This window comes from Pleurodeles waltl, chromosome 6, assembly GCF_031143425.1.
Source record: "Pleurodeles waltl isolate 20211129_DDA chromosome 6, aPleWal1.hap1.20221129, whole genome shotgun sequence".
Lineage (NCBI taxonomy): Eukaryota > Metazoa > Chordata > Amphibia > Caudata > Salamandridae > Pleurodeles > Pleurodeles waltl.
In genome coordinates this window covers 864229201-864256052 of record NC_090445.1, presented here as the reverse complement: position 1 = coordinate 864256052, position 26852 = coordinate 864229201, and the positions used below count along the sequence as shown (strand labels likewise).

Genomic DNA, 26852 nt, shown 5'->3' with positions numbered 1-26852 from the left:
AACTTTGTGTACTACTGCTTTGAATGAAAGTTCTATACTTACCTGTGTGAAGTACCTTGCATTTTATGTACTCACCTCAAATCTTGAATCTCGTGGTTCTAAAATAAATTAAGAAAATATATTTTTCTATATAAAAACTATTGGCCTGGAGTTAAGTCTTTGAGTGTGTGTTCCTCATTTATTGCCTGTGTGTGTACATCAAATGCTTAACACTACCCTCTGATAAGCCTAATGCTTGACCACACTACCACAAAATAGAGCATTAGTATAATCTAATTTTGCCACTAACAACCTCTAAGGGGAACCCTTGGACTCTGTGGACACTATTTCTCACTTTGAGATAGTATATACAGAGCCAACTTCCTACAAGCTTACGGTGGGAATATAGACAATTAGACATTAAAGACTGTAACTGGATATACAGAAAGATTTGAAAAAAAATGAGATGCTTTTTAAAATACTTGGTGTATCTAAAAACCACGAAGCATATAAATCAAAGGTGGTGTTTATTTCCATATTACATTTTAAAGCAACCTCCAAACTTTAATTAATGATGGCAAAGTGGTTGCATTGCCAAGACTAACTGTGCATTGGTTTACTGTTGTTATACAAATAGAGTTTGCTTTAATGGGGAAACATACTTTTGAAATCTCCTGTCAAAAACAATAGTTTAGCCCTTTTTCACCATATTCCTTGATCATACGTATAAGAAAAACCTACACATATACATTGCTAGAAAGAGGATTTCACATACAAGTGACTGTGTAACTTTTTTGAAACACAAGCTTGGAAATTTCTAAAATGAGTGTGATTCCATTTGTAGGATATTCAGATATTGATCCCTCCCGACTTTATAACAATGTACACATAGTAATTTTATTTGTTTTATTGGAAACAAGCAGACATTCTATTCTGCAAAATTTCTATGAATTACAGCATTTGTGCAGAAAGAAACAAAGCCCATCTCCGAGGTAAAGAATAAGTGCACTGATGCAAGATGAAATAGGACACTGTGGGCGTATTACGAGTTTATGTTGAAACAAGGGACTACTTGTCGCAGTGCATAAATAATGTTAGGCAAAGGCACATTATTTACCATTGTGATAAAAAGCACCTTTTACGAGTTTTCAGTGAATAACATACAGATAATTTTTTCTAACGCACCAAATTTGCTATGGTAAATTCTATTCACATTTACCCTATAAAATTTTGGCAGGTTTATCTGTCAAAATATAATCCAGATTGAGGTATTTAATATACCTGGCAATTACTGGATGCAATAAATAACTCCTAACTTGTCATTCCAATTGACGTCCAAATAGGGGTTTACATGCGGGTCAGAAAATACCAACTCATTTGTAATCAGGCCCAAAGGTTACAAACACTCTATAACAACTTGAAATAATTTTACAACTAATGAATTGTAAATGGGTAGGTTCAAGGCTAGCATGACTGATGTGTAAATTTGCTTGTGGGATTAGGACTAAGTCCTTGTTGAAAGGAAAAACGATGGCAAGCAGACTGATAACTAAAATTTACTAAAGAGCAGATAGGCATTTAGGAAAAGTTGTCACATTTGGATATCCGTATGGAGGTGAAATGCTAATCCAATGGATTGGATTCAAAATTCCCACAAAACAGTCAGTTTTACCATACCAATTGCGTGTGCCAAAATGGGTCTGTGACAGACAGCCCTGAGAATACAACAGGGGTGTTTCAGATCCTTCCATTGCCTTCTCGGAGCCACTGGAACATGCAAAGTAGAAAACGTAAATCCGTTCTCCAATGTCTTGGTCAGGGTCATGCTAAATAGTAGGGCGAGGTAGAGAAGAACGATGCAGTCCATGAATAGGGCAGTCACTGCAGCAGTGGCACCGTCCACTGGAGCAGATGAATACTTGAAAGTAATGACAACTGCAATTTGATATTGTAACCCTATGAAAACATTCTCCATAGGTATTATGGCCAAAATATGTGAAATCTCTTTTAAGACTTTGTTCGGATAACACGATTTTCTTTCTCATTATCCACAGAATATTAGGTTACAACAAACCTATCAATGGCAAATTGGCACTATAAGCTACATCTTTGGCATCATAGAGATTGACTGGGTAGCCAGGATAACTGGATTTTGTACATCCAATTTCTAGCAGTTAAACCATTTAAACCCACATAGGATGCAGCATAAAGCAATGCCCCGACAATAATTAGACTAGGTGTAGTCATTTTAATATATATTGCTCATTTCATTTAAGCTTGAATTTCTGATGACATCTTGGTGGACAACGCATCCCTTGTGTCAGATTGCCACTGCTGTACCAGATCCATAGGGGTTTTTCCCTCCTGCAGGAGTAGAAACAAAAGCAGAATGTTCTATAAGAATAATATCCAGGAAAAGTATTTAAATTTGCTGACAAATTTCCTGAAATAATGTCATTTACAATAACTAATTCACATTAAATGCATGGCATTAAAGTTACAAAGAAACACTGGACATATCTTTTGATTAATCAGGCAATCATTTTTGAGGTAGTAAGGGCAAATGTCAGATTGCATATTTTAAGTAGGCTATACTGATAACGTATCAGTGTTGGTCTGGTGGAACGGTATCATCCACCTCGCTCCATTACTTTTGGAACTATATAATCTTGAATCTATTGAAATAATATTCATCTACTTGAGTTTTTCAAGAAATGTTGGTTTTTCTCTGTGCTGGGCGTTCTGGTCCTCATCAAGGGTATTTTTACTTTTACATATGTTTAATGAATCTAGATAAACATCTCTTGCAACCGAAGTCCAAACAGGTAAATGACAGGAAACAAAGCAGTTCTTCTGCTTTGTATGATAGAATGGGAATATGACAGCTTAATCTTAAGCAAGTGCTGTTTCTGCTGCATGATATGTACCCCAGGAACGCTGCTACTGTGTTCCTGCACCAGTAATTACTAATACCGCCACTTTTAGTACATTTTGGAAGCAGGAAAAACACTGTATCCATCCCCCTCCCAAAATGTTTTGCTCCACCCTACTCTACTCCTTGAAAGAGAAGAGACTCCATTAGCTGCATCTCAAAGGAGCCTTAAGGTTTTACATTAATCACACCAAAAATCATTGGTTGGAAAATCACATTTTTGTGGGGTTCTCATGGGAAAGAAAGGTAAGGCTGTGCAGAAAAGGTGGATGGTCCTCTGCTTCAAGATCCGCTGTGTACTGCCCACGAATCAGCCACTGGAAGAAGTGAAGGCTCATTCTACCAAGTCCAAGGCTGCTATCACTGCCTTGACATGCAGAACATCCACCAGAAAGAATGTTACCGAAGGTAAGTAACTTGTTCATTGTCTTTAAGTAGTATGACAACAGTATAGTTGGGGAAGTTAATTTATTTCCTGATCTGGCACACAATCAACATTTAATAGCAAAACGTTCCTGAATATGAGGATCTCAGATTTGAATTAACTGTCAGATAATACTGACTGCTCCGCATACAGCAAGTTAACCATCCAGCTTTCAGGTGATGGGGTACTGTCCAAACTATTTGAATTCTCTGGAACAAATGAAGTGTGATTGGTTTTGACGGCCAAACCTTGAGAAATATAACAAGACCTAGCAATATGGGCACAATTTTCACCCTGCACTCTTTGATAGGCATGCCACTCACCATGTACTCACACTTACACACCTCTCAGTGAACACACGGGGACACCTCCCACCTTACAATCACCATGCAAGTGAATTTTGCACAGGCAGCCATCAATCAGGTGCTCATGATAGCAGGGGATACAACAATAAAAACAACTACCTGCTGGCTGCTCTAACAAAATACATCACTAAGGAATAATTCCAGAAAATGTGTCATCATCATTCTTGACACTGGAGCATCTTCCCTGGTCCAGTGGCTATCATAAACTCCCAATGGTTGCCCTACAAAGAATAGACTACCCAACACCACAACTGAGCCACAGTTAAAGACTCGCCACAGTGATTTTTGCTTTCAAACCCATCAGAGGATGATTAAATACCCCGATGTAAAAATTAAAAGAAAGTCTTTGCTCTTGGTCCCGCACAAACGTGTAGGGTGGGCTGAACTATTAGTAGTGCAGTAGGGGCATCGTAACTCCTGGATGTGAAAGAGCACCCATTTCCATTGGCTGTCTTTTGAGTAACTGACTGGAATAAGGAAGGGTTCGCTATTTTTGCTTGAAATAGGCACCATGCTTGCTACATAACTCAAAACTCCTGCCTCTCCATGCGTGAAGCCTTAAACATGCACTCAAAGCGAGTGTTCTCAATCTACTGACCTCTGTAGTGCCAAGAGTGCTGCTGTCCCAGTGTCCTTTTAAAAAAAATTGGGGCCCTGGGCAAGAAATATTTTGGGGCCCCATGTTCGGAACAAATTCGAATTTTATTGCCTATTCTGTGCTAATTTAAGCCTACATTATGTCAATCAATATTGAATTATACTTTAACCTTCATCATTCGTTAAATCCCCAAATTCCACATAATGGCACTGAGTACAGAAAGTTAGAGGGAGACAGACGTTTTGATATACAAATCGACAAAAAATATGATAGAGTGGGAGAAAGATCACTTTACCTCGAAGATGGGGGCACTGGGCCTCATGTATATCATTTCCACCAGACTGCATTATATTACATTACTTCTTTAATGGACTCAGATCACCTAAAGCACATCCCATGCATTGAGATTCAAATCCTCGCATCATTCATGTCAAAACCAGCCACAGGCCACTGTGCCCTAATACGAGTACTGCATCATCGATTCCTCCTTAGTACTGAGATGTGCAGGTCTCACTCAGCCATACCCTCAGAAGCACTACAGATCCTTCGCACCGGAGAGCGAGGGGGCAGTCATGACCGCTGCGGAGAGTTAAGTGGGTCTGAATGACTGTATAAAGGGGTTGCAGTACCAAGGTTGGACTATTTTAGGGGACTGTGGATGGACTAGTATTGGGTGAGAGGAAACCTGTCTCCTATTGGTGAAGTTAGAATGTGTAGAACCAGAAGATCCTACTTTCAGTTCTATCTTCTTTTGTCAGATCCTCGTTAGGGGCCACAGGACAAGCAGCGGCTACTGGGCCTTAACCAGGAGGTTGGAGTAGTTTGTCTCTGATGGCCCAAGGTCCATATCCTACTACGGCTCTGCAAACTGACCCATGTACAACACCTTTTCCACTTGTCTCACTGGAAGCGATGGCAAGCCGTCAGAGGCTTGTCAGAGAGGTAGTGTAGGGATGCTTGAACTCACCAATCATACAGCAGCACAATGAACAAAGTACTTTTCTTTTTAAAAAATTAAAGTACTTGAATGCACACTAAAATGGAATACCACATAAGAATATGGTCGAAAAAACAATTAAGTGTCCTTTGAGCTGTTAAGCAGGTTGTCCTCTATCTGCTAACTCCTCTAGTCCCCCCTCTTGGCAAAGTAGCCTCTCCCCTCTCGGGATGGGCTATTCGCAGGATTACAGCTCATGTGCAAATGTCCTCAATAACATCCTTGCTCTCAGTTTTATTTATTTAAGCGTTTTATATAGCGCTGGCAAAACCCGAGGGTGTCAGAATGCTTTACATCATTAACATGTTCATATCATGTATCGAATATAATGGACGAACAACTAAATTGAAACAAATCAAATCACTGGTTTTGATAACCGAACGTATCAGCAGTCTCACAGTTTACTTTTTACAGTTTCTTACCACTCGAGGTGTATCTGTCTTTTGGACGGCCATCCGGCTTTTTTCTCAGTGTGTATGACCTCCTCCGGCTTACAGCAGCTCCACCTGGGATCTACATGCCGGTTGCTGGAGCACCCGCCCATCAGATGTAGATTTAGTAGTCCTAACTAGGCACATCCCAAGTGATCTTCTGCAGCTGTCAAGCAGGAAGGAACAATGGGCCCAGCTGAAGGGCTGATCACTGTGCAAACAGCTGAGCCCCACATAGGCTGATTTTTCCATACTCAGTGCTGTTACGCAGGTTCAATTCTCTAGGCTCAGTGCAGCAAGTCACTCTTCTGCTTGCAGTGCATCCAAATGTCGGCTGATCTTTTGTAGGTGATGCGGTGATGCACAGGCTACCCTTCTAATGGCAACACAGCCATGCACAGGCCGGTCTTCTGAAGGGGAGGTGGCCAAGCACAGGCTGAATTTCATCTCAGGATCACATCCAATTGTGCTTTGTGATTACGGTCTATGTCTCATTTCCCACCTGGCACAGCTGTGGAGAGACTCCAGGCTCACAGACTACAGGGTCCACAGATCACTGTCCTCAATCTTCTTCCTCTGGATAGTCCACAGGCACCTGTGACATGCTGCAGCTCACTCCTTCTGGACAGACAATCCTTCTGTGTGGTTGGGAGGCTTCTTACATCTTTTAGCAGTCGGGCTTCTGGGTGCTCCAGGTGAGGTATAAAGCTCTCCCAGCAGGAGGTCAGACTCAGGTGATGTCCCCTCACTCTGGGAAGCTGACTCATACGGACACACTCCGGCTGCCCAGAGTCACACACCCGGGGTACTGCAGAGTACTCACCTCCCTGGCCATAGGCTACTAGGGACTGGAACCACATGTGGGGTAGGGAAGTACCAATTCTGTACATCAAAATTATACAGGAGATGTGTATCCACAGTTTGCATTTCGATAACCGTTTGGGTGCTTCTCCTTTCAAGTGTCCTTTCCTGGCTGGTCTCTGGACACAGACATTGTAAAGAGTGATTCCTCCCACAGCACGGTAGCCTACAGCCTTGAGCAACCACAACATAGGCCCAAAGAGGTGTGAGGTTTCTGCACCTGGCTGTCACCAGCCAAACCTGAAAGTGTGATCAGGGAAATAAAAAGGCAGGCCTCATTGAAGGGGTCTCATTCACTTTGAAAAAGAGAATCTGCAGTCTCACCATTGACCCCTAAGCATCCCCAAGTGCCAGTGTTTAAGAAAACTACCCAGCAGCTATTTGTCAAGCAAAAGGCCTACATACATTTTTAAAAGAGCCTTGTTTCAGGTCTGGGATTTCCATGTACCATGTAGGCTACACACAAACAACAGATATTTGGGACGTTAGCACTAAGAGTCTAGTAAGCGCATAAAATTGAAGCTTTACACTGTGCACCTTGATGGCCTCCACCCTAGCGACATTGATAAAAAGTTCTAGTCAAAACTATGGATTCCCTGCCACCCCCACTCTGTGCTGAATCCATGACAGTAGTCCACTGCCTGTGCACCAATCCAGGTCACAGTACAGGTCCAGAACTCTACTCATGTCAAGGGCCAGACCTACACCTTTGTTGACAATCTAGATTAGTGTGACACCAGGGCAAAAATCAAAGACCAGTATGCAAGATACAGTCAGGAGGGCACTCAAGGCAGGGGAACACAACTCTACATCATACAAAGGACGCTCCCGTCCCAACATACTTTGGACTATTGTAAGATCTTGGGCAAATTACACTATGTTGCTGTCCCTCAAATCTATTAGGTACCAACACTAGGAGTGCTATAATACCTGTACTAAGCATGAAAAATGCAGGCACCATAATTGGAGCCTGCGCAGGAACACTTGCTCCAGGGTCTGGGCCTCACCTAATCCTTAGCCACAAATCTGCCCGCAGAGTGTCACAACAAACATCACTCATGACACAAACTTTCCTAAAATTGAGTCTTGTAAAGCAGAGAAACCTTCAATACTGAACACACCCTTAATGCTTCCGGGGGATTAGCAGATCCAAAAGTCCATTACAGTAGCATAAATTCAAGTATGGATCCCAAGAACAGACTGAGATTAGTCCCTGGTTTACAGACAGACCCTGTTCCCTCTCCACAGGGCTTGCTGCACTGGACCTATTCTAACCCTTTGGCTGGGAAGATGTAGGAGGAAGCAGTCCTGGAGGGCGAACAAGCTCTTTATAGTAAGCACTGCCACCACCTCACCAGACTTGTGCTCCCGACTTAGCCTGTCCTAACTATCACCTGAACCTAGCATGCAGTGCACATGCAGTCTTCTATGGTCTGACGGCCTCATGTAAATACTCTGCAGCTAGGCACTTGGATGGGAGAAACAGAGATCAGGAGAAGCAGTACCAGCTACTCCCCCAGGTGGTGGCCAAATTACCACCCACTCTACACACCCAATACTCAAAACAATACAAAAACAAAGCACGGACAATTGACACTCTTCTGCACTACTGCGTTTTTTTAAACACATTTTATTGCATTTTAATTAACCATAACAAAGGTACAGTAAACCACAATGTCATACTGATATTTATGATATTAATTTCAAGAACAAAATGAATAGCATTTTATTATAAGAGCTAAAAGTAGCACAGTGGAAAACTGTTGAATATCCCCTTCCCTCCCACTAACGCCCCAAAAAGCAAGAGCTGTTCCCAGTCCTATACAGTTACTCCCTTAGACTACATTGCAAAACAACAACACATACTAGGCGTAGCCTATTGTACAAGTTACTTACCTTCGGTAACAAAATATCTGGTAGAGACATATTCTAGTTGCAGAATCCTTACCTTAGAATTTTCCCCCAGGCGTCGGACTGGATCCAGAGATTTTTTTCTTCGAGCAATACCCTTGCGCGTCAGTAGGTGGCGTTGGTCGACTGCGCAGGCATCACAGGCATCGTGGTCGCCGTGATGACGTCGGGAGTAGTACACAGACGCCGCCCTCGCGCAGTGACGTCAGTTTTTTTTTTAATGACTTTCCACGCCAGATCTCAGAGCCACTAAGAACACTGATATTGGAGCGCCAGAGCTAAGGACCTGAAAGGGGGAATCCCTGTCCCTAGAAACCAGTTTGCAAGCGCAGAGGATGGGTGGGCGGTAAGGAATCTGCAACTAGAATATGTCTCTACCAGATATTTCGTTACCGAAGGTAAGTAACTTGTACATCTGATAGAGACTTCTAGTTGCAGATTCCTTACCTTAGAATAGATACCCAAGCAATGCCATCCTTGGTGGTGGGCTGCGAACTAAGATCACACTAGAAAGTCCTGCAGGACCAAACGACCAAAGTAGTCGTCCGGACGGACCTGACTGTCCAGGCAGTAATGTTTAGCAAACGTGTACAGGGATGCCAACGTAGCTGCCTGACAGATATCCAGGACAGGAACTCCGCATGCTAACGCAATGGATGCAGCAGTGGCCCTGGTAGAATGAGCCCGCAAGCCTTCAGGAGGTTGCTTTTTCGCCAAAGCGTAGCACATTTTGATGCAAAGAAGCACCCATCGAGAGATGGTACGTTTCTGCACCCCCTTCCCTTTCTTCGCACCCACATAGCCAACAAAGAGTTGATCATCCACCCGGACGTCTTTAGTACGATTGCGATAGAACGCCAACGCTCTTTTTGAAACAGACGGTGGAGTCTCTCCTCCTCATGGTAAGGATGTGGTGGGGAGAAGGTAGGCAAAGTGATGGACTGGCCGACATGGAACGGTGTAACCACCTTAGGAAGAAAGGAAGCCCTAGTGCATAACACCACTTTGTCGGGGTGTACGGACAAGTACAGAGGTTTTGAAGATAGGGCCTGAAGCTCACTCACCCTGCGAGCAGAGGTGATGGCGAAAAGAAAGACAGTTTTGAATGTGAGGAGCCGCAAGGGACAATTATGCATAGGCTCAAAAGGAGTTCACATCAAGAAAGTAAGAACAAGATTAAGATCCCACTGAGGCATGATAAAGGGAGTGGGAAGAAATAAGTGGCCCCTTCAAGAATCTACTCACAAGAGGAGATTTAAAGAGTGAGGGCTGATCAGGAAGCCTAAGAAAGGCGGAAATGGCAGACAGATACCACTTAAGGGTGCCCAATGCAGAGCCCTGCTGGGCTAAGGAAAGAATGAATAGAAGAACCTCTGAAAGAGGGGCAGATAGGGGGTCAACAGATTTGTTAGTGCACCAAGCCACAAATTTATTCCAACGACAGGTGTATACAGTTTTAGTCGCGGGACACCTGGCTGCCAAGATAACATTGCAGACTTCGGGTGGAAGGGCAAATGCCGTCAACTGTTGCTGCTCAATCTCCGCGCATGAAGGCGGAGGTTGGACAGTTTCGGGTGGAGGACCGTCCCCTGCTGCTGCGACAGAAGATCCGCCCGAAGAGGCAGTATGAGTGGAGGATCGATGGACATGCTCAGTAGCTCGGGATACTACACTCTTCGAGCCCAGTCCGGAGCCACCAAGATAACTTGAGCCCAGTCACTCTTGATCTTCTTGAGAACTCTGGGCAGAAGAGGGATAGGCGGGAAGACGTACAGGAGGCTGGAGTTCCACTCAAGACGAAAAGCGTCTCCGAGCGAGTGCCGCCTTGGAAACTCCAACGCGCAAAATAGCTGACATTGCACGTTCTCTGCGCAGGCGAACAGATCTAACCAAGGCTCTTCCCACATGAGAAAGAGACCTTGCGCCACCTCCGGATGGAGACGCCATTCGTGATCGACAGTGCGTCGGTGGCTGAGTTCGTCTGCTCCGGCGTTGAGAGAGCCCGCCAGATGTTGAACCATCAGGGTAATGCCCTGATGTTCCAGCCATGTCCAGAGGCGTAGTGCCTCCTGACATACTGTCCAGGACCCTACCCCGCCTTGTTTGTTGGAGTACCACATGGCGGTAGTGTTGTCTGTGAACACCCACACCACTTTCCCTTTGAGAGAGGAAAGGAATGCTTTCAACGCAAGTCTGATCGCTCAGAGCTCCAGCATGTTGATGTGGAGTCCCGACTCCGCTGGAGACCAGAGGCCTCTGATCTCCGCCTCTCCCATGTGGCCGCCCCAACCCAGAAGCGACGCGTCTGTCACTATTGTGACATCTGGTTGGGGAAGGGAGAGGGATCTGCCATTGACCCAATTGGGAATCGAAAGCCACCACTGCAGGTCTTTCGCAGTCCCCTCCGAGATCTGGACCATGTCGGAGAGATTCCCCTGATGCTGCGCCCACTAGAACTTCAAGTCCCACTGCAGAGCCCACAAATGCCACCTGGCATGTGTTACTAGCAGGATGCAGGAGGCCAAGAGGCCCAGCAGCCTCAGAGTCTGTCTCACCGAAACCTAAGACCAAGGCTGAAAGATCTAATCATAGCTGAATGTCTTGGACTTGCTTTTGGGGAGGATAAGCCCGAAATCGCACTGTATCCAGAACTGCCCCGATGAAAGGGAGCGTCTGAGAGGGAGTCAGGTGTGACTTCAGAACATTGATAGTGAACCCCGGCTGGTGCAGGAGGTTCTCCGTATTCTGGAGGTGTAAGAAGACTGTCTGGGGTGAAGGCACCTTCAACAGCCAGTCGTCTAGGTAGGGGAAGACCGAGACCCCTAACCTGCGCAGATGAGCTGCAACCACCGCCATCACTTTCGTGAACACCCGAGGGGCACTGGTAAGGCCGAAAGGGAGCACGGTAAACTGAAAGTGCTTGTGACCTATCACGAATCATAGGTAACGTCTGTGGGCAGGCAGGATGGGGATGTGGAAATAAGCGTCCTGCAAGTCCAACGCTACCATCCAGTCTTCTGGGTTCAAGGCAGACAGAACCTGAGCCAGGGTGAGCATTTTTAAATTTTCCTTCTTGAGGAAGTAGTTCAGGTCCCGAAGATCTAGGATAGGGCGCAAGCCTTTGTCCTTCTTTGGTATCAGAAAGTAGTGGGAATAACAACCACGACCTACTTCTGGCACAAGGACCCTTTCTATAGCTCCCTTGGCCAAGAGAGCTGCGACTTCCTGGCGGAGAAGCACCAAATTATCCTCCGAAAGGAGATTGAAGGATGGTGGCATGTGTGGTGGTGCGGATTCGAAAGGGTGGAAGTAGCCCTTCCGAATGATTTGCAAAACCCACCCGTCCGTGGTGATATGTTCCCAGTGGGGCAGGTGATGGCGGATTCTGCCACCTACTGGGCGGGAGTGAAGGGACAGACTAGGAAGGTTTGGTGGCTGCTGCGGGGGCAGGGGTGGACTGGACAGACCTCTGGTTCCCTGACCCACGACCACGTGGAATTCCACACCCCCGGGAACACATAGGCTGTCCAGCATGCATGGCCCAGTGGCTGGGTTGAGGACGAGACAGGGCGCCCCTTCCGTGGCCACGAAACGGACGAAAAGTGGACTTGTGGGGGGCATGTGGCGGCAGAAAGGCCAAGGGACTGGTGGAAGAAAACAACTTCTTACCAAACTGTTCCAGCCTTTTGGATTCCACATCCGGGGGCTTGGAAGGGAGCGCGCCAGAAGAAGAGGAAGCCTGGATAACAAGACTCTCAGGCGTAGGATGTTGGGACAGTAACTTTGTCGTTCGGCGCAGGCCGATGGTGGCGAGCGGTCGTCCTGTTCACAGGAGCCCCTGTGTTGGGTTTGGACCACATACCCAAAAGGACATCAGTGAGGGCTTTATTAAATGGAAGAAGGGGTTCAGAAGTAGAAGCCCCAGGCTAAAGCACCTCCGTCAGGAGGATAGACCTGACTTCGACAGTAGGTAGCTCAAGGCCAAGGACCTCAGCCGTCCTACTAACCACCATACCATAGGTAGCTCCCTCCGCTGTAGCCACGGTAGGAGGAGACAGCATGCCAGAGTCAGAAGAAGTATCAAGACCACTGGCTCCGCCCAAGTCCTGTGCCCAGCCCGTAGTAGGGTCTTCCTGGTATTCATAAGGGTCCAGGGACCCCTCCATTTCCTCCCCATATTCGTACCCATAGGAAAATGGGTCAGAATCCGACCTCGGGCGAATAGGGCCCACCGAAGCCAATGGCGGCGGCGGCCGATGCCGCTCCGACTCTGAGTCGTCGGGATGAGAATGGGGTCGACGTGGATAGTGGGCACTACCGACGTCGAGAACGTTGCTAAACAACCCGGCGCCGAGGAAGGTCTCGACTGTGCGACCAGCATCGGGGCGGATCCGTGCATAGATCCGGAGGCGACCTCGGTGGCCGGGGCCGAAGCCGCCGGCGCGGAACCCGAAGGCCCCTCGGCCAAGCCCCTTGGGCCCGAGGGCACCGTATCGGGGTCGGCACGCCCAAAGATGAGGCGCATGGCTGCGTAAAACTCTTTGAGTTGGGCGGGGGTCGCTCCGGTTCCGGGATACTCTGGGAACTGCGGAGCTGACCTAGGCGTAGGCTCTGAGGACGGGGGCCTACTTCGTTGACGCTCGTCCTGCATCGCGTCGGCCGAGTGACGGGGTGAAGTCGAAGAGCGATGGGACTTCTTCGACTTCTTCTTTTTCTTACCGTGTCCCAACGATTCCGATGACGACGAGTGGTGGTGGCTCCACGACCTATCTCGAGACCTTCCTCTCGAGCGAGATCGGGACTTACACAGAGTTGAGTGCCAGGCCACCATCAGCTTTAGGGACCGCTCCCTCAAAGCCTTTGGATGCATCGCCCGGCACTCGGAGCACGACTTCGGGTCGTGGTCTCGCTCGAGGCACCACAGACAGACACGATGAGGGTCCGTCACTGACATCATGCGGTGACAGTCCTCGCAGGGCTTGAACCCAGTCTTCGGGGACATCCTCGACGCACCAAGTTTGCACCAAAAAAGTCGACAAAACAGTTGAATGCGCCCAAAAAATTGCCGAGGGTAGCTCTCTCTCGGATCAGCGTATGGCACGGAAAGAAAAGAACTGGCGTCACTGCGCGAGGGCGGCGTCTATGTACTACTCCCGACGTCATCACGGTGACCACAACGCCTACGACGCCTGCGGAGTCGACCGATGCCACCTACCGATGCGCAAGGGTATTGCTCAAAGAAAAAATCTCCGGATCCAGTCTGACGCCTGGGGGAAAATTCTGGAACCTGCAACTAGAAGTCTCTATCAGATGATATATATAGGTGCATTGGAATGCACTGTGTATTATGAATGGGACTGGGTTATTTCATATTATTGTTCATGTAAGTTCTTGGGGGGTATAATAGAAGAAGAGGCCCTGCTACTTCACTATTAGGCTGGGTTTCTGAGTCATACTATAGTAATGTATACTTTAAGAGTGTTCTTCCACTTCCTCCTGCACATCTGCTCGAAATTTTTCTAAGTGCATGTACCACTCCAGGGAGATATGTGTTTTGAGTGGCCCCCGATATTCCTCCCTGCGAAGTGCTTCGCTTTCAGCCTGTCCCCATTTAAACACTTCCAGTTTCCAATGTGCCACCTTGGGTTGTCCTGCGGCGTGTGATAGCTCGTCGTGCCACCATTAACGCCAAGTCAGCAAAGCTCATCACCACCTCCGTCTTTCGTGTACATGAGTATAAACTTCAAATAAAAGCGTCTGGTGTCGCCCAATGGTCGTGACCAATTACACGTTTAAAGGTCTGCGCTATTTCTGCCCAGGAATTGTATGCAACTCCGTAGCATATGTATGAGCTGCGTCCATCTGGTAGCCCGCTTCTGCACCCGGGTATAATTTATTAATGCTATATGGGGTGAGGTATGCCCTATGAAACATATAGAATTGGATACATTTAAATCTGGAGTTTCTGGATATTGTTTTGGGGATTGTAAGCAGTCTCTTCCATTCCGCATCCGTCAATACATGGTGGAGGTCAGTGTCCCACCTCCGACGGAGTGTATGTAAAGATATTCCCAAATGTGATCTTAGGCCTCTATACAGCCAATTGGATTAAAGGGTTGTCATGACCTGCTGTATGTAAGACATTCAGGAATTCAAATGTAATAAGTTCAATGCCGTCTGGCCCCAGTGTTGAGCACATACCGGATCAAACCTGTGTGGATCAGAAACAGTGTGTCTGGCAAGCCGTGAGCCTGTATGAAGTCTAGGTGAGACATTAAAAGTCCTTCCGCAAACAACCTAGACACAGTCATGGTCTCTGACCCTTCCCAAGGCTGCAACCTTTGTGCTGACATAGTCCCCATTGCTAGTGGAATCCCCCTCAATGGAATATTAGGTGCTTAAGGAACTGAAATATTTGTATAGCGTAGGGACATTCACCAGTATGACATGGCCACCCGTATCAGAATGGGGAGCCGGCGCCGCATGGTTATATGTGGGCACAACAGCTTATACATCTGTCCATTATGTACTTGCGAAAGCATAAAGCCTGTTTCGTGTAAGTTGTGTCCTGCCTGCTAGTAGGCCAGTCATTTCAGTTGTGCTGCTATACAATACGCCTTAAAATCTGGAGCAGCCGTTCCCCCCTCTAGTATCGGCAACTGCAATTTTTTCAAACCTATCCTACGACGTCCCGACCCCCACACCATCTCAATCAATAAAGTATTCAAGGTGACAACCATTGCATCTGGAACCACCACCAGTAGATTAGTGAAATAGTACAGAAGCCTCAGAAGGAAGACCATTTTTACCAGTACCAGCCTACCTGCCACAGAGAGGGGTAATGTAGTCCAGAAGGCTATTTGCGTCTTAATAGAATTGATCGCTCGTTGCAAGTTACCCTCTAAGATATCCTTTAGATCTCTGCATATATAGATCCCAAAACAGGGAAATGTACGGGTCGCCACTGGGATTTGAGTTGTTCCCAGCGTCAACGTCTGCCGACCTTAGGTATGTTGAAACGCAAATATGGATGATTTTGCAGCATTTATTTCTAGACCCGAAAGTCTATCAAACGCAGTCAGTTCCTCTGCTATCGTGGACATATCTTGTCATATGTCCCGGACGTATACTATCATTTTGTCAGCATATAAAGAGGTGCCCTGTATGTCGCCCCTAAGTGGGATGCCCCAGTCCGGTGCGCTACATCTCAGTAATTGCGCTAGGGGTTCAATTGCCAATACAAAAATTAATGGTGATAAGGGACAGCCCTGACGCGTACCTCTGGAGTTATTATAGGATTCTGATATACGCTTTCCTGTTTTTTCCCTTGCCATAGGTAGTGAGTACAAGAATCAAACCCACGTAGTATATGAGGTTGGTATCCCGTAATGCGCAAGTGTGGACAACAAAAATTCCCAGCTCAGTGTATCAAAAGCATGGCATATATCCACGGATAGGTAGCCTGCATATGGATATTTGACACTCGAACTGTACATAACATGAAACAGCCGACATATATTGAATGATGTGTTACGGTTAGGCACAAAGCCATTTTGGTCCATGTGTAATAACTGTGGCAGGTGTAAAAGAAGTCGTTTTGCAAGAATTTTGCTTAAAATTTTATATTCGGTATTCAGGAGAGACAACGGTCTATATGAGGTTAACTCAAAAGGTGGCTTATCTGGTTTCAGTAAAGTTGTGCCCACCGCTTGCCGCGTTGTGGGGGATGATTATCCCTCCTGTAATGAGTGAGTATATAATTCTAATAGCTGGGGGCTAATTTGTGTATATAGGTAGTATACAATTCAACAGGCAGTCCATCGGATCCTGGCATTTGGTTGCATGCCATGTACCGGACTGCACTCTTGATTTCCTCTTTTGTAAGATCAGCTCCCAACGCCACACGGTCTTGTAGTGATATCTGGGGCAGGTGCGTCCTCTTCAATTATGTGCTCAGCAGTGAATTAGCAGGAGCTATGGGGGCTGAATACAGTTCAGCATAGAAGTCCCGAAAACATTTTGTTTATACCCAATTGTGTACTAACCACCCCTAGCATTTCAGAGTGTATGGCAAGGATTGGGGTTGGGGGAGGAGTGGGGCATGCTAAGTGTGCTAGAAGTGCCCTGGATTTGTCAGCCTCAGTATGTGTCCATTGTATGTATGTCTTATAATCTATTAGTCTAAAGCGCTTAAGATATTCTGCATGTGCTATCCTCAACTCCTGTAGTATCTCAGGGTCAACTCCTCCCCTGGCCTCTGCCTGTTCAGTAGTAGCCATTGAAGTTTCAGCGTCCTTCAGGGCTCTCATTATTTTGTTATGAAAGACCTCTAACTTGCCAATAGAAGTTCCTTGAATCACCACTTTAAAAGCTTGCCACTCATATGTCAACAAGGTGGCCGTTCCTGTGTTTTCTAAAAAAAAATAAAAAATTAATAATTATCTATAATCTTTGACAGTGTTTTCCGGAATGGCGGGTCTTCCAAATAAATGGGTTGTAGCCTCCAGGTGGGTATTGGTGTCGGAGTTCTGCCCCATTGCAGTGTCAGTTCTAGGGGGTTGTGATGGAATAACTTCTTAGCGAGATAGGTGGAGTGGGTTATAGTGGGCAGTAGTTGTGGAGAACACAGGAATCTATGTGTGTGCGTAACTTGTGTGGATACAAATAAAATGAGTATTCATGTAATCCCATATTTTTAGAGCGACAGGTATCTATCAGGGACCAACCAAATACTAATTGTTGAAGGAACGCTGCCTGTCTTGTCATCACTGCTCCAGGTAGTGGTGGAGGGGAGCGGTTTAAAGATATGTCTAGTACTGTATTAAAGTCTCCACCCAAAAGCCATGGGTAATGCTCCCATTCACAAAGGATTACTGTTAGACGTGCCCAAAAAGTTTCTTGGTCAGTATTCGGAGCATATATACAGCCCAAGACCAGAGGGTACCCATTCAGTTTGCCCCTGACCAACACATATCTGCACTGTGTATCAATATGTATATCTTGAGCCACGAAAGAAACCCCCGTCCTGATCCAAATAGCCGCCCCTCTAGCATATCCTGAATATGACGTACTAAAAAGCTGTCCCCTCCATCTCCTCTGCAAGTGAATCACCTCAGATGCGAGCAGATGTGTCTCTTGTAGGTAAATTATCTGCACCTTTCTCCTATGTAATTGGGCCAATATTCTGTGCCTCTTATGTAGAGTATGCAGGTCCCTGACATTCCATGTTAGGACTGTATAAGAAGCCATTGCCACCCGTGTTGCGTCGTGTGCGATAACGTACAGTTAATATACAATTTGTGTAGCTGTATATGCTGATGTATGTTAACAGGGAGGTCTGCTACTTGCTGTAACCTTTGTAAAACCAAATTCTCGGTCCAGCGCCATACAGTCGTTCGACCAAACATTATAGAAAACAAAAAACATATGTACAACAAACAACCTGTGCCTAAGCTTATGTCGGGAACATAAGCCATTGTATTGATCACCATTCGTTTGCTGCGGAGAACAACCCAGACCATCATAAATTTATGCTGTGCTGAAGTGGGCTCCAAAGTCTGCTCCAATATTATTTATGGTCAGAAGTCCACCAGCTACATATTCCTCCTAACACAAAATAAACCTCTCTGCCATAAGTGTGAGGGCCACACCTACTTTAACTAGCACTAAGCAATTGGGTCCAGCATGAATGTACCAATAAAGATCCTGTGCCAGCTGAGGAGTCATAAAGGGAAACAATGCCACGCTCTTAACGGAATCAGAGTCTGAGCCACCTTGATGTGTCCGCTCAGCACCATAGCGCAGTTGTGAAGCCGATTGTAACGCTCCAGTCGGCCCTGCAGCACCGGGTGTAAGAGCACTAGCCTCCTCAGGAACCCCAGCCGGTCAGGGGCTAGGTGGGCAACGCTTCCTTTGAGGACTGGGGAGCTCCCAGGTCTTCCCATTGTGTCTGCTGAAGCTAGGAAAAGTGTCATCCAGCCATGCACGCGTCATGTCCGGCGAGTCAATGAAAAGTACTCTCCCATCATGTTGTATGCGTAGTTTCGCCAGGAACAATAATGCATAAGTAACTCCAGCAGCCCTGAGATCTTTTTTTGTGGCTTGGAATGTAGCTCATCTCCTTTGCACTCCTACCGTGTAATCTGGGAACAGTGAGACTTTTGCGTTGTTGACCGGAATTGGCGCCTTTATCCAGGCTGCTCCCAGCAGTACATCTCGATCTCTCTAGTTCAAGATTTTTGCGACAGTTGGTCTAGGAGGGGCCCCCGGAACAGACCTTTTCGTCAGAACTCTCTGGGCTCTTTCATATACAAATATATTTGAGAGCCCCTCCGGGGCCACCACCGTCCGGAGCCAATTCTCCACGTATTGTGTTAGTGCTTGTCCTTCCGTTCCCTCCGGGAGCCCCAAGATGCGAACATTGTTCCTATGGGCTCGCCCACTATATCTTCGGCATTCTCTTGCAGGAGCTTCATCTGTTTTGTTAGCTTTTTGATTTTCATGTCCTGAGCTACGCCAGCAGGTTCTAAAATGGTAAGTTTAGCCTCATTATTTTTTTACTCTATCCACTAATTTACGATATTCATCCTTGATGAAGGATACTTCCGTGGTTAGAGCCCCTATCTTCTGTTCGATGGCAACCAGGACTCTTGAATTTCACAGAGAATGAGGTCTAATTTGTCTTGGAGCCACTCCTGGGCCATAGGGGGAATACAGGATAATGAAATTGGAGTCATGGAATCATCAGAAAGTGGCAAACAGGAGGGTGCCTGAGAATGTCTGGAACTAGATTTCACTTGAGTTCCCCATCTCGCCACTCCGAAATCTGCATACATCATACGTTAATTATTGATATTAGGTGTCAACAGCATCAACGAAAGCCAGACCCTATCTTATAAACTCGAGGGGCAAGGGCCAGGCACGCAGACCCACACTCTCAGTGTTCACAAGCCACTTTGTTAGTTTGTTAGTTGTCATGACTCTAGAGGAAGCAGGTGCAATTGATGATAATATCCTCCTGCGCCGTATATTCTCAGGTGTATTTGCAGTCAGAGTGCACTGTACTAGCTCTTAGTTCGCATTACTCACACAACATACCACTTCATCTCTGACATAGTGGGACATAATCTAGATTATGAGTACCTCTTTGCTCCTATTCATGACTGTGTACGGATTCGTATAGGCCTTTTGTGCCAAACAAAGCTTGCTTTGCCTGTGTTACTGGCTACGTTTGCACATGTGTCCTGTGCAATACCTCCCACACAGTCACCGACTCCCCTCACACCCAAGTTCCCTCAATCATCCCTAGGGGGCCCAGCAAGGCCAATGAAAGCTCCCGATCTGTGCGCCAGCTTCACAGATCTCGGGAGGGGGTCATCTTGTATCCTTACATAGGCGAGGAGCGGCTGAAGGGCTCCCTCGACAGCCCGCCTACTCCCACTCACCTCTGATCACCTTGTGGGCACCAGGCCACAACTCCGTCTTCAGCGAGACCCCACTGTAGCCAGTGTGATAAAATTAATTGATCTGTCGGGTCAGCGGTCGTAACAGCTCTGACAGTGGTAGAGTGGATGTCGGGCACTTCAACTGTATTGAGGCGGCACAGCCCGGTCTGGCAGGGGCGATGAGTGGGTCCCAGGCCCCTGAGGAGTTCGGCGACCTGTCCGCTCCAACTCACCTCCCACCCAACATCAGGTGCAAGGCTCTGCTCTACTCCAGGACGGAGCCGGACCGGCAATCAGGCAGGCTCCTCTGTCTGCACCGAACCGGGGGCGTCTTCAGGCTCTCAGCACCCCTGGCCCCAGCAGCATCATCACGCACAGGCGAGGAGCGGGACGATGAGCCGCAGTGTCACTGCCGGTCCGTCCGCCCCGTCCGCTCCCACTCACCTCTGTGCAATCTCTGGTCTCTGGGCTCCAACCTCTTCCCCCCTGTGCCTGCCCTCGGCCAGGTCAGCCCCAGCGTGCGCCGTCGTCCGAGCAGCTCAATCCGCCCGATGCTAAAGAGCCTCATGGGCCGCACAGGGCATCAGGCCCAGGCCGCTCCGTGTTCCTCCTCTATTATTGCCCCCCAGCAACACTTTTCGTTGCGTTCTGGTTCCGGCGTGTCTATTGTCCAGGTGTATGAAGCAGGCACTGTGTTTTCCCCGCAGGATTAAAGTACATTATCCGGGGCTGGTCAGGGAGCCCCACCGATACACGTCCGCTTCTTGGGCGGTTAGCCAAACCCCCCCACTCTTCTGCACTACATAATGCACAATATGATTATGACATGACGCTTACATTGGCCATCTTTTGTGTTTCTCTAGTGATTCAAACTTCAGCCGGCCATACTGTTGTTGGCTCTCGCAGAATGAAATACTGTTTTTACTGAAATACCAACTTTTTAAAAAAAAATTATTGCATTCACTATATACTTTAACATTACAACTTTCAGTTCATCGCCACTTTAAATTGTGTGAACCGCAATGGAACGTTTTAATGAATGGACTCACACAACGCTGGTCCAATCAAATATTTGTAGAAGGGAAGATTAACTTGTGTGTATGGCGCCTTAGCCCATCTCTCAGCAGTGCTTCTTAAAAGATTCTGTCAGCAACGCTTCCTAAAAATCTTTTTCTATTGATTACATAAGGTTTGATGACGACTGTGTTGTCAAGCAAGGCCTAAAAAAAGGTATAATCCAAAGCCACTTTGCTGTATTACTAGGCATGCAAACACTTTTGCTTCAAAATCAAATTAACCATTTTACCAGATTAATAATGGAAAATAGTCATGTATTTTAGAGGGGAATATCGTATAACTTATTCATACCAGTTGAAATTCAAGGACTGATGAATGCAAAAATACTCTAAGGAGAAATAGTTAAATATTTCAACTAAATAGCATATTTTAGATGCAAACACTGGCATAATTTGGCAAAAATCTCAAATCAGCTTTTTCATACCAAAATACTGTAGAAAAAGAGTGTGTGAATGGGCCTGGAAGTACGTAACTAACAACAGCAGTGAGGTAGATTGGGGGTGGGGGGGGGGTGGGGCTTGGAGGTTCGTGGTACCTGTCGAAAAGAACACATCCCTCATTTGCCGTAAAATAGTGAGTATTTTTTTTTTTTTTAAACTGAACATTTTGTCAGTGATTTTCGTAATTTATATAATTGCCTAGTGTCCGCTTCTCAGACCATTTTGCATGCCACGTTTAATTTATGTGACAGAAAAGTGTCATCTGCGCCTGAGAACGTCATATCCTAATTATAAGAATGTGATGTGGAAAAGCCCCTAGGTGGATTGGTTTTCCACATTTCTAAATATAGGCAAGGGATGAGACCTTGGGGAACCCAGAAGAGGTGTAGAGAGGTGGCTATTGGTAGTGTTCATGTAATTCCCAATGCATTTTCCTTTACTAAATTAAAACTGAAACTTTTGAAAAAATAATCTAGTATACGTGCATTTAGGATGGAAAAATGGGACAATTGCCCCCATAGTTTCAGTTAGAGCAGCCTGAAGGAACAATGTATTACACTAGCAGAAAATGTTCACACAGAATATGTGTTTTTCACCTAAATTCAAACATAATTCATTGATCAAAATTAAATGTGGGAAGAGGTGATAATTAGGCTACTCTCAATTTATGAAGCAACAAATTAGTTGTGTATTTTGATATCCAAAGTTAGTAAATGTAGTAGACCCTCCCTTATTTAACTTAAAATAAGAAGAACATTATGTACAGAAATACTTACTCCGTTCTTTGTCGCCATGTTAGCTCCATATATGATCAACATTTTCATAATTTTGTACCGGTTCAGTCTCACAGCATCATGCAAGGCTGTATCACCTTCCTAAAATTAAAAAGAAATAACTAGTGGGAGCAATATAAGCTTTGCCTAATTGATGAAAATATGTGTTGGCTAATATCTAAAATAAGTTTTAATTATGTTGAAATATAGATCACATCATTGGTGAGTTATTCTTCTCCCAAAATGATGTAAAACACAAGCTTAGGGAGAACGTGCAAACCATCATAATATTTACGACTGCAACTCATTATTTAATTGCTCCTAATTCAGTCATCTCATTTTCTTCGAATTCCACCCAGGAAAATGTGACATGGGATATTAGCGATTTCCCATTTTAGAGCACATCAGCCATTGGTAGTAGGAGCTTTAATAGCCTGTGTAAAACCTTTCTGTAAACTTTCATAAGCATACTGCTTTAAGGTTCCATGTTCTTTACCAATGAACACAAAGATCTAGACATAAGAAACAGCCCTTCCAAAAATAAACTCAATTTTATAATATTCTGTGTTAATTGGTATAAAAGCTTACTCAGTACCTAAGAAGTCTGAAAATTCTTGATATTCAGCAACATCTGTACTCTGCTCATCACACATCCACAACTGCTTCTAAAGAGTCTGTTCATTCTGTTGCAATATCATATTTTCTTTCTAAGATGCAAAGCCTGAGGAAAGTTCATCTTCAATGAATATTCTGCATACTTAGAAGATGTGTGTGCTATGTTAACTGTGCAATACCTAAGATGATATTCAAGGCTGAGTTACCCATGCATCAAGCTATATCCTTTCAATATGAGTGTGAATCACCATTTCAAATTCCCTTACACAATGAGCAACTAAGTTGTAAGTCATTTCAGAACCACTTACTCCGTTTTTAGGTTGAGCGCACAAATGCTTTTCACCCTGTTGTAAGTATTCTGTGGGCTTTTAACCATGCCCATCTCACGCCCATCACTTTCACTTATTTGTGGGCTTGTCTTTCAAAAAATCCCTTGATGTCATTGGTAAATGCTTTAAGTTTGCCCCACATTCGGGCGGTTTTGTTACCGGCTTGCAGACTGATCCTGTTACATGGATTATTGCATGACTGCCGATATACTTCAGCGTGGACAAACAATCTTTTTTTTGTCTCTCCCCTTCGTGCTCTCTCGTGCCATGGTGCTCACAGCGCAAACTCCATCAGCAGTATTGAAGAGCTGGTCACATTGTTCACACTGTTACCTAATCAGACTAATTTCTTTTGGCTCTCCCCTTCACACTCCATAGCTTTCACCAAAACACTTGTAATTGATAAATGCTTTACATAAAAAACACAGAAACAACTCTGTAGTGTGGCCATTTTTATTGTAGCTTTATGCGCGTTAGCTTAACGTATTAGGCCTCTGTGCACTTTGCCCTAGATGCATTTTATTTAGCCTCGCACTGTTATTTTACAATAACCAGTTTCACGGTCTTGTTTTATTTCCTTCTATCACACTGTTTAGCTTACTTCAGCACTGTGTTCTCAAACAATACATTGTTTCTCACTTTGTGCTTCAGTCAAGGATACAGTCTGGTACATTGCTGATAGACTTGATAGAAGTTTAGTCTTTATGGTTCGTAGACAGTACACATCCTTACGCAGGAACATTGGGGTGTTAGTTCACATCAATAGTATAAAAACACTTTCTAGTCCCGGTACACGTAAGAGGGAGATTCCGACTAGGAACCCACAACTAGATGCTGACTGCCCTGTTGCAGATGCTGATCCAGATCACAGGCCTTTGCTCAGGTATGAGGGTTGATGTCCTCCCGGGGAAACCAGAAAGGCAGGCTTAGAGCTTCACATGCTGTGCTCCAAATATAACTTAGAGAGAACATAATTTAGTTATAATATGATAGCCTTATTTTTATGTTTCACTCTACTCGTTACTATTTCCATCTTACTGTGTTGTATGGTTCTGGTTATTGCGGCTCACGCCTTATTATCTAAAATGCAGTTGTTTTATTAAACTAATCTTTAAAACTCAAACTGCCTTTGTCATTTATATATGAGACCGCACTTTGTATGAGAGAACTGGTTGTGACCTGAGTGACCACGACTTCCCTGGGAAGTACTAAGATGTCATGCGCTCGGCTGCCCAATTGTCTCTTCCCTTCGGGAGAGATGAGGCACTGCTAGTTAGCCAGAGCATAACCTGGATTTGGGGTGCCAAGGGTCCTTCACCGTGGGTTAGACTTAGTCCCCCACACTGCGAACGATCTTGCTGCCCAAAAATCCAGTAGTCTCATTAGGATAATGAGAGCCTACTCGACACTCAAAGCAGCTCTCCCGACACAGCAGGAGATCCAATACTACAATATGCACTGCACTCGGGAAACTCGCCCCATAATGCTTTGCAGGCCATTACTTTTAGAAAACATTTTTACGCATAACTCAGCCTGTGGTGGTCCTAGGAAATGGGACCACCACCAAAACATTCACGGCAATATGCTCTTTCTGTCTACATCATCTCTGGCTCCCCACACTAGGTTAGTGGGTACCCCAAAATAATAACCCCTCCCACCATTCAGTGTCTGTTTAAGCTCTTGGCTGGAACTTTTGTTTTAAACCTAGGAGTAGTTTGTGTTTTAAGGGCATTGCTTGTAATATCATTGCAGTAGGCCTGTTAGGCCTGAAAATGAGTAATGCACTACGCTCTCTAGGAGCTAAATATATAATACACTACATTATTTTCTGACATTTTCTTTTCATGTGGTGGTTATGCCCCCTAGGGACTTACTATATGGTTACATGACCATGTTTCTTACAAATACTATGTTCATTGTGGTGTCCTCTGGAGGCTATTGTGAGCATTACAGTTTAATGCCAAAAGTTTATTTCTGATAAAGTTTTTTATTAGGTCTATATGATAATTGTATATGTTTTATCAATCACTCCTTATCAAAATTATGATCATGCTTCAGGCCAACTTAACCCCTTCGCTGCCAGGCCTTTTCCCCCTCCTGTGCTGAGCCTTTTTTGGCTATTTGGGGTAGTTTGGGTTTAAGCCCTCATAACTTTTTGTTCACACAAGCTATCCATGCCAAATTTGCGTCCTTGTGTTCCACCATCCTAGGGATTCTAGAGGTACCCAGAGTTTGTGGGTTCCCCCGGAGGAGACCAAGATATTAGCCAAAATACAGCTGAGTATTTATTTCAGAAGAATTGGAAAAATGGACTGCAGAAGAAAGCATATGTTTTTTTTCCCCTGTAAATGGCATCAACAAAGGGTCTGCAGTGCTAAAACCACCATCTTCCCAGCTTTCAGGAAAAGGCAGATTCTAATCAGAAAATCACATTTTTCAATACCATTTTGGCATTTTACTGGGACATACCCCATTTTTAAATAATTTTGTGCTTTCAGCCTCCTATCAGTTAGTGACAGAAATGGGTTTGAAACCAATAGTGGATCCTGGACAGCTAAACATTTCTGAAAAATAGTCAAAATTCTGAATTCAGCAAAGGGTTATTTAGGTAGATCCTGCAAGGTTTTCCTACTGAAAATAACAGCTGAAATAAAAAACAATATTGAAATTGAGCTGGAAAAAAAGCCAATTCTCTCCACGTTTTCTTCAGTACCTTTTCCTGCTATGACAAATTTATGAAAACAATATACTGTTATGTCGGCTGGACTCTTCTGGTTGCGGGGATATATAGAACTTGTAGGTTCATCAAGAACTCTAGGTTCCAAGAGCCAATAAATGAGCTGCTCCTTCCAATGGGTTTTTATTGATACCGGGTATACAGCATGTAATTTGGTAAAATATAAAGAGTGAAAAATAGGTATCAAGGAAACCTTTGTAGTTCCAAAATGGGCACAAGATAAGGTGGTGAGAAGCAGTGGTTGTTTGCACATCTCTGAATTCGGGGGTCCCCATACAAGCATGTGAATTACAGGGCGTTTCTCAAATACACTTCTTTCTTACACACTGCCTTACATTTGGAAGGACAAATGTAGAGAAAGACAAAGGCAATACAAAATGTTCTTCTATTCTGTGTCCCCACAAGTCTCCCAGTTAAAATGGTACCTTACTTGTGTGGGTAGGCCTAGTGCCCACGACAGGAAATGCCCCCCCAAAAAAACATGGACATCACATTTTTACATTGAAATCGGATGGGGTTTTTGGAAAATGCTTAGCTGTGGATTTTGGCCTCTAGCTCAACCGGCACCTAGGGAAACTTAGCAAACCTGGGCATATCTGAAAACTAGACACCTATGGGAACCAAGGATGATGTAATGTGTGGCGCTTTCACCAGGCTCTGTTACCCAGAATCCTTTGCAAACCTCAAAATTAGGCAAAAAAATACTTTTTCCTCCCATTTCGGTGCTGCAAAGTTCTGGAATCTGAGAGGATCCACAAACTTCCTTCTACCCAGCATTCCCCCAAGTCTCCCGCTAAAAATGGTACCTCACTTGTATTGGTAGGCCTAGTGCCCGCAACAGGGAAGGCTCTAAAACAGAACGTGGACACATCAAAATTATCAATTACAAAACTACCAGTTTTTGCAGGTGGGTGGGCACCTGTGTTTTTGGTCCCGGGC

At 45.2% G+C, this 26852-nt stretch overlaps 1 protein-coding gene across 2 annotated transcripts in view; it reads right to left on the bottom strand.

Moving 5' to 3' along the window:
* Nucleotides 1-489: 489 nt before the first annotated feature.
* Nucleotides 490-26852, bottom strand: part of ANKRD2 (ankyrin repeat domain 2) — a 101148-nt gene continuing 74785 nt past the window's right edge. Inside the window, exons 8-9 of one of the 2 annotated variants that reach the window (XM_069239622.1) lie at nucleotides 22236-22334; nucleotides 490-2343 (exon numbers count right to left, since the gene is read on the bottom strand). In XM_069239622.1, coding sequence (XP_069095723.1) covers nucleotides 2251-2343; nucleotides 22236-22334 — 192 coding nt within the window. In that variant the 3' untranslated portion in view covers nucleotides 490-2250. The remainder of the gene's footprint in view (nucleotides 2344-22235; nucleotides 22335-26852) is intronic. The other variant, XM_069239623.1, reaches the window with a different exon arrangement.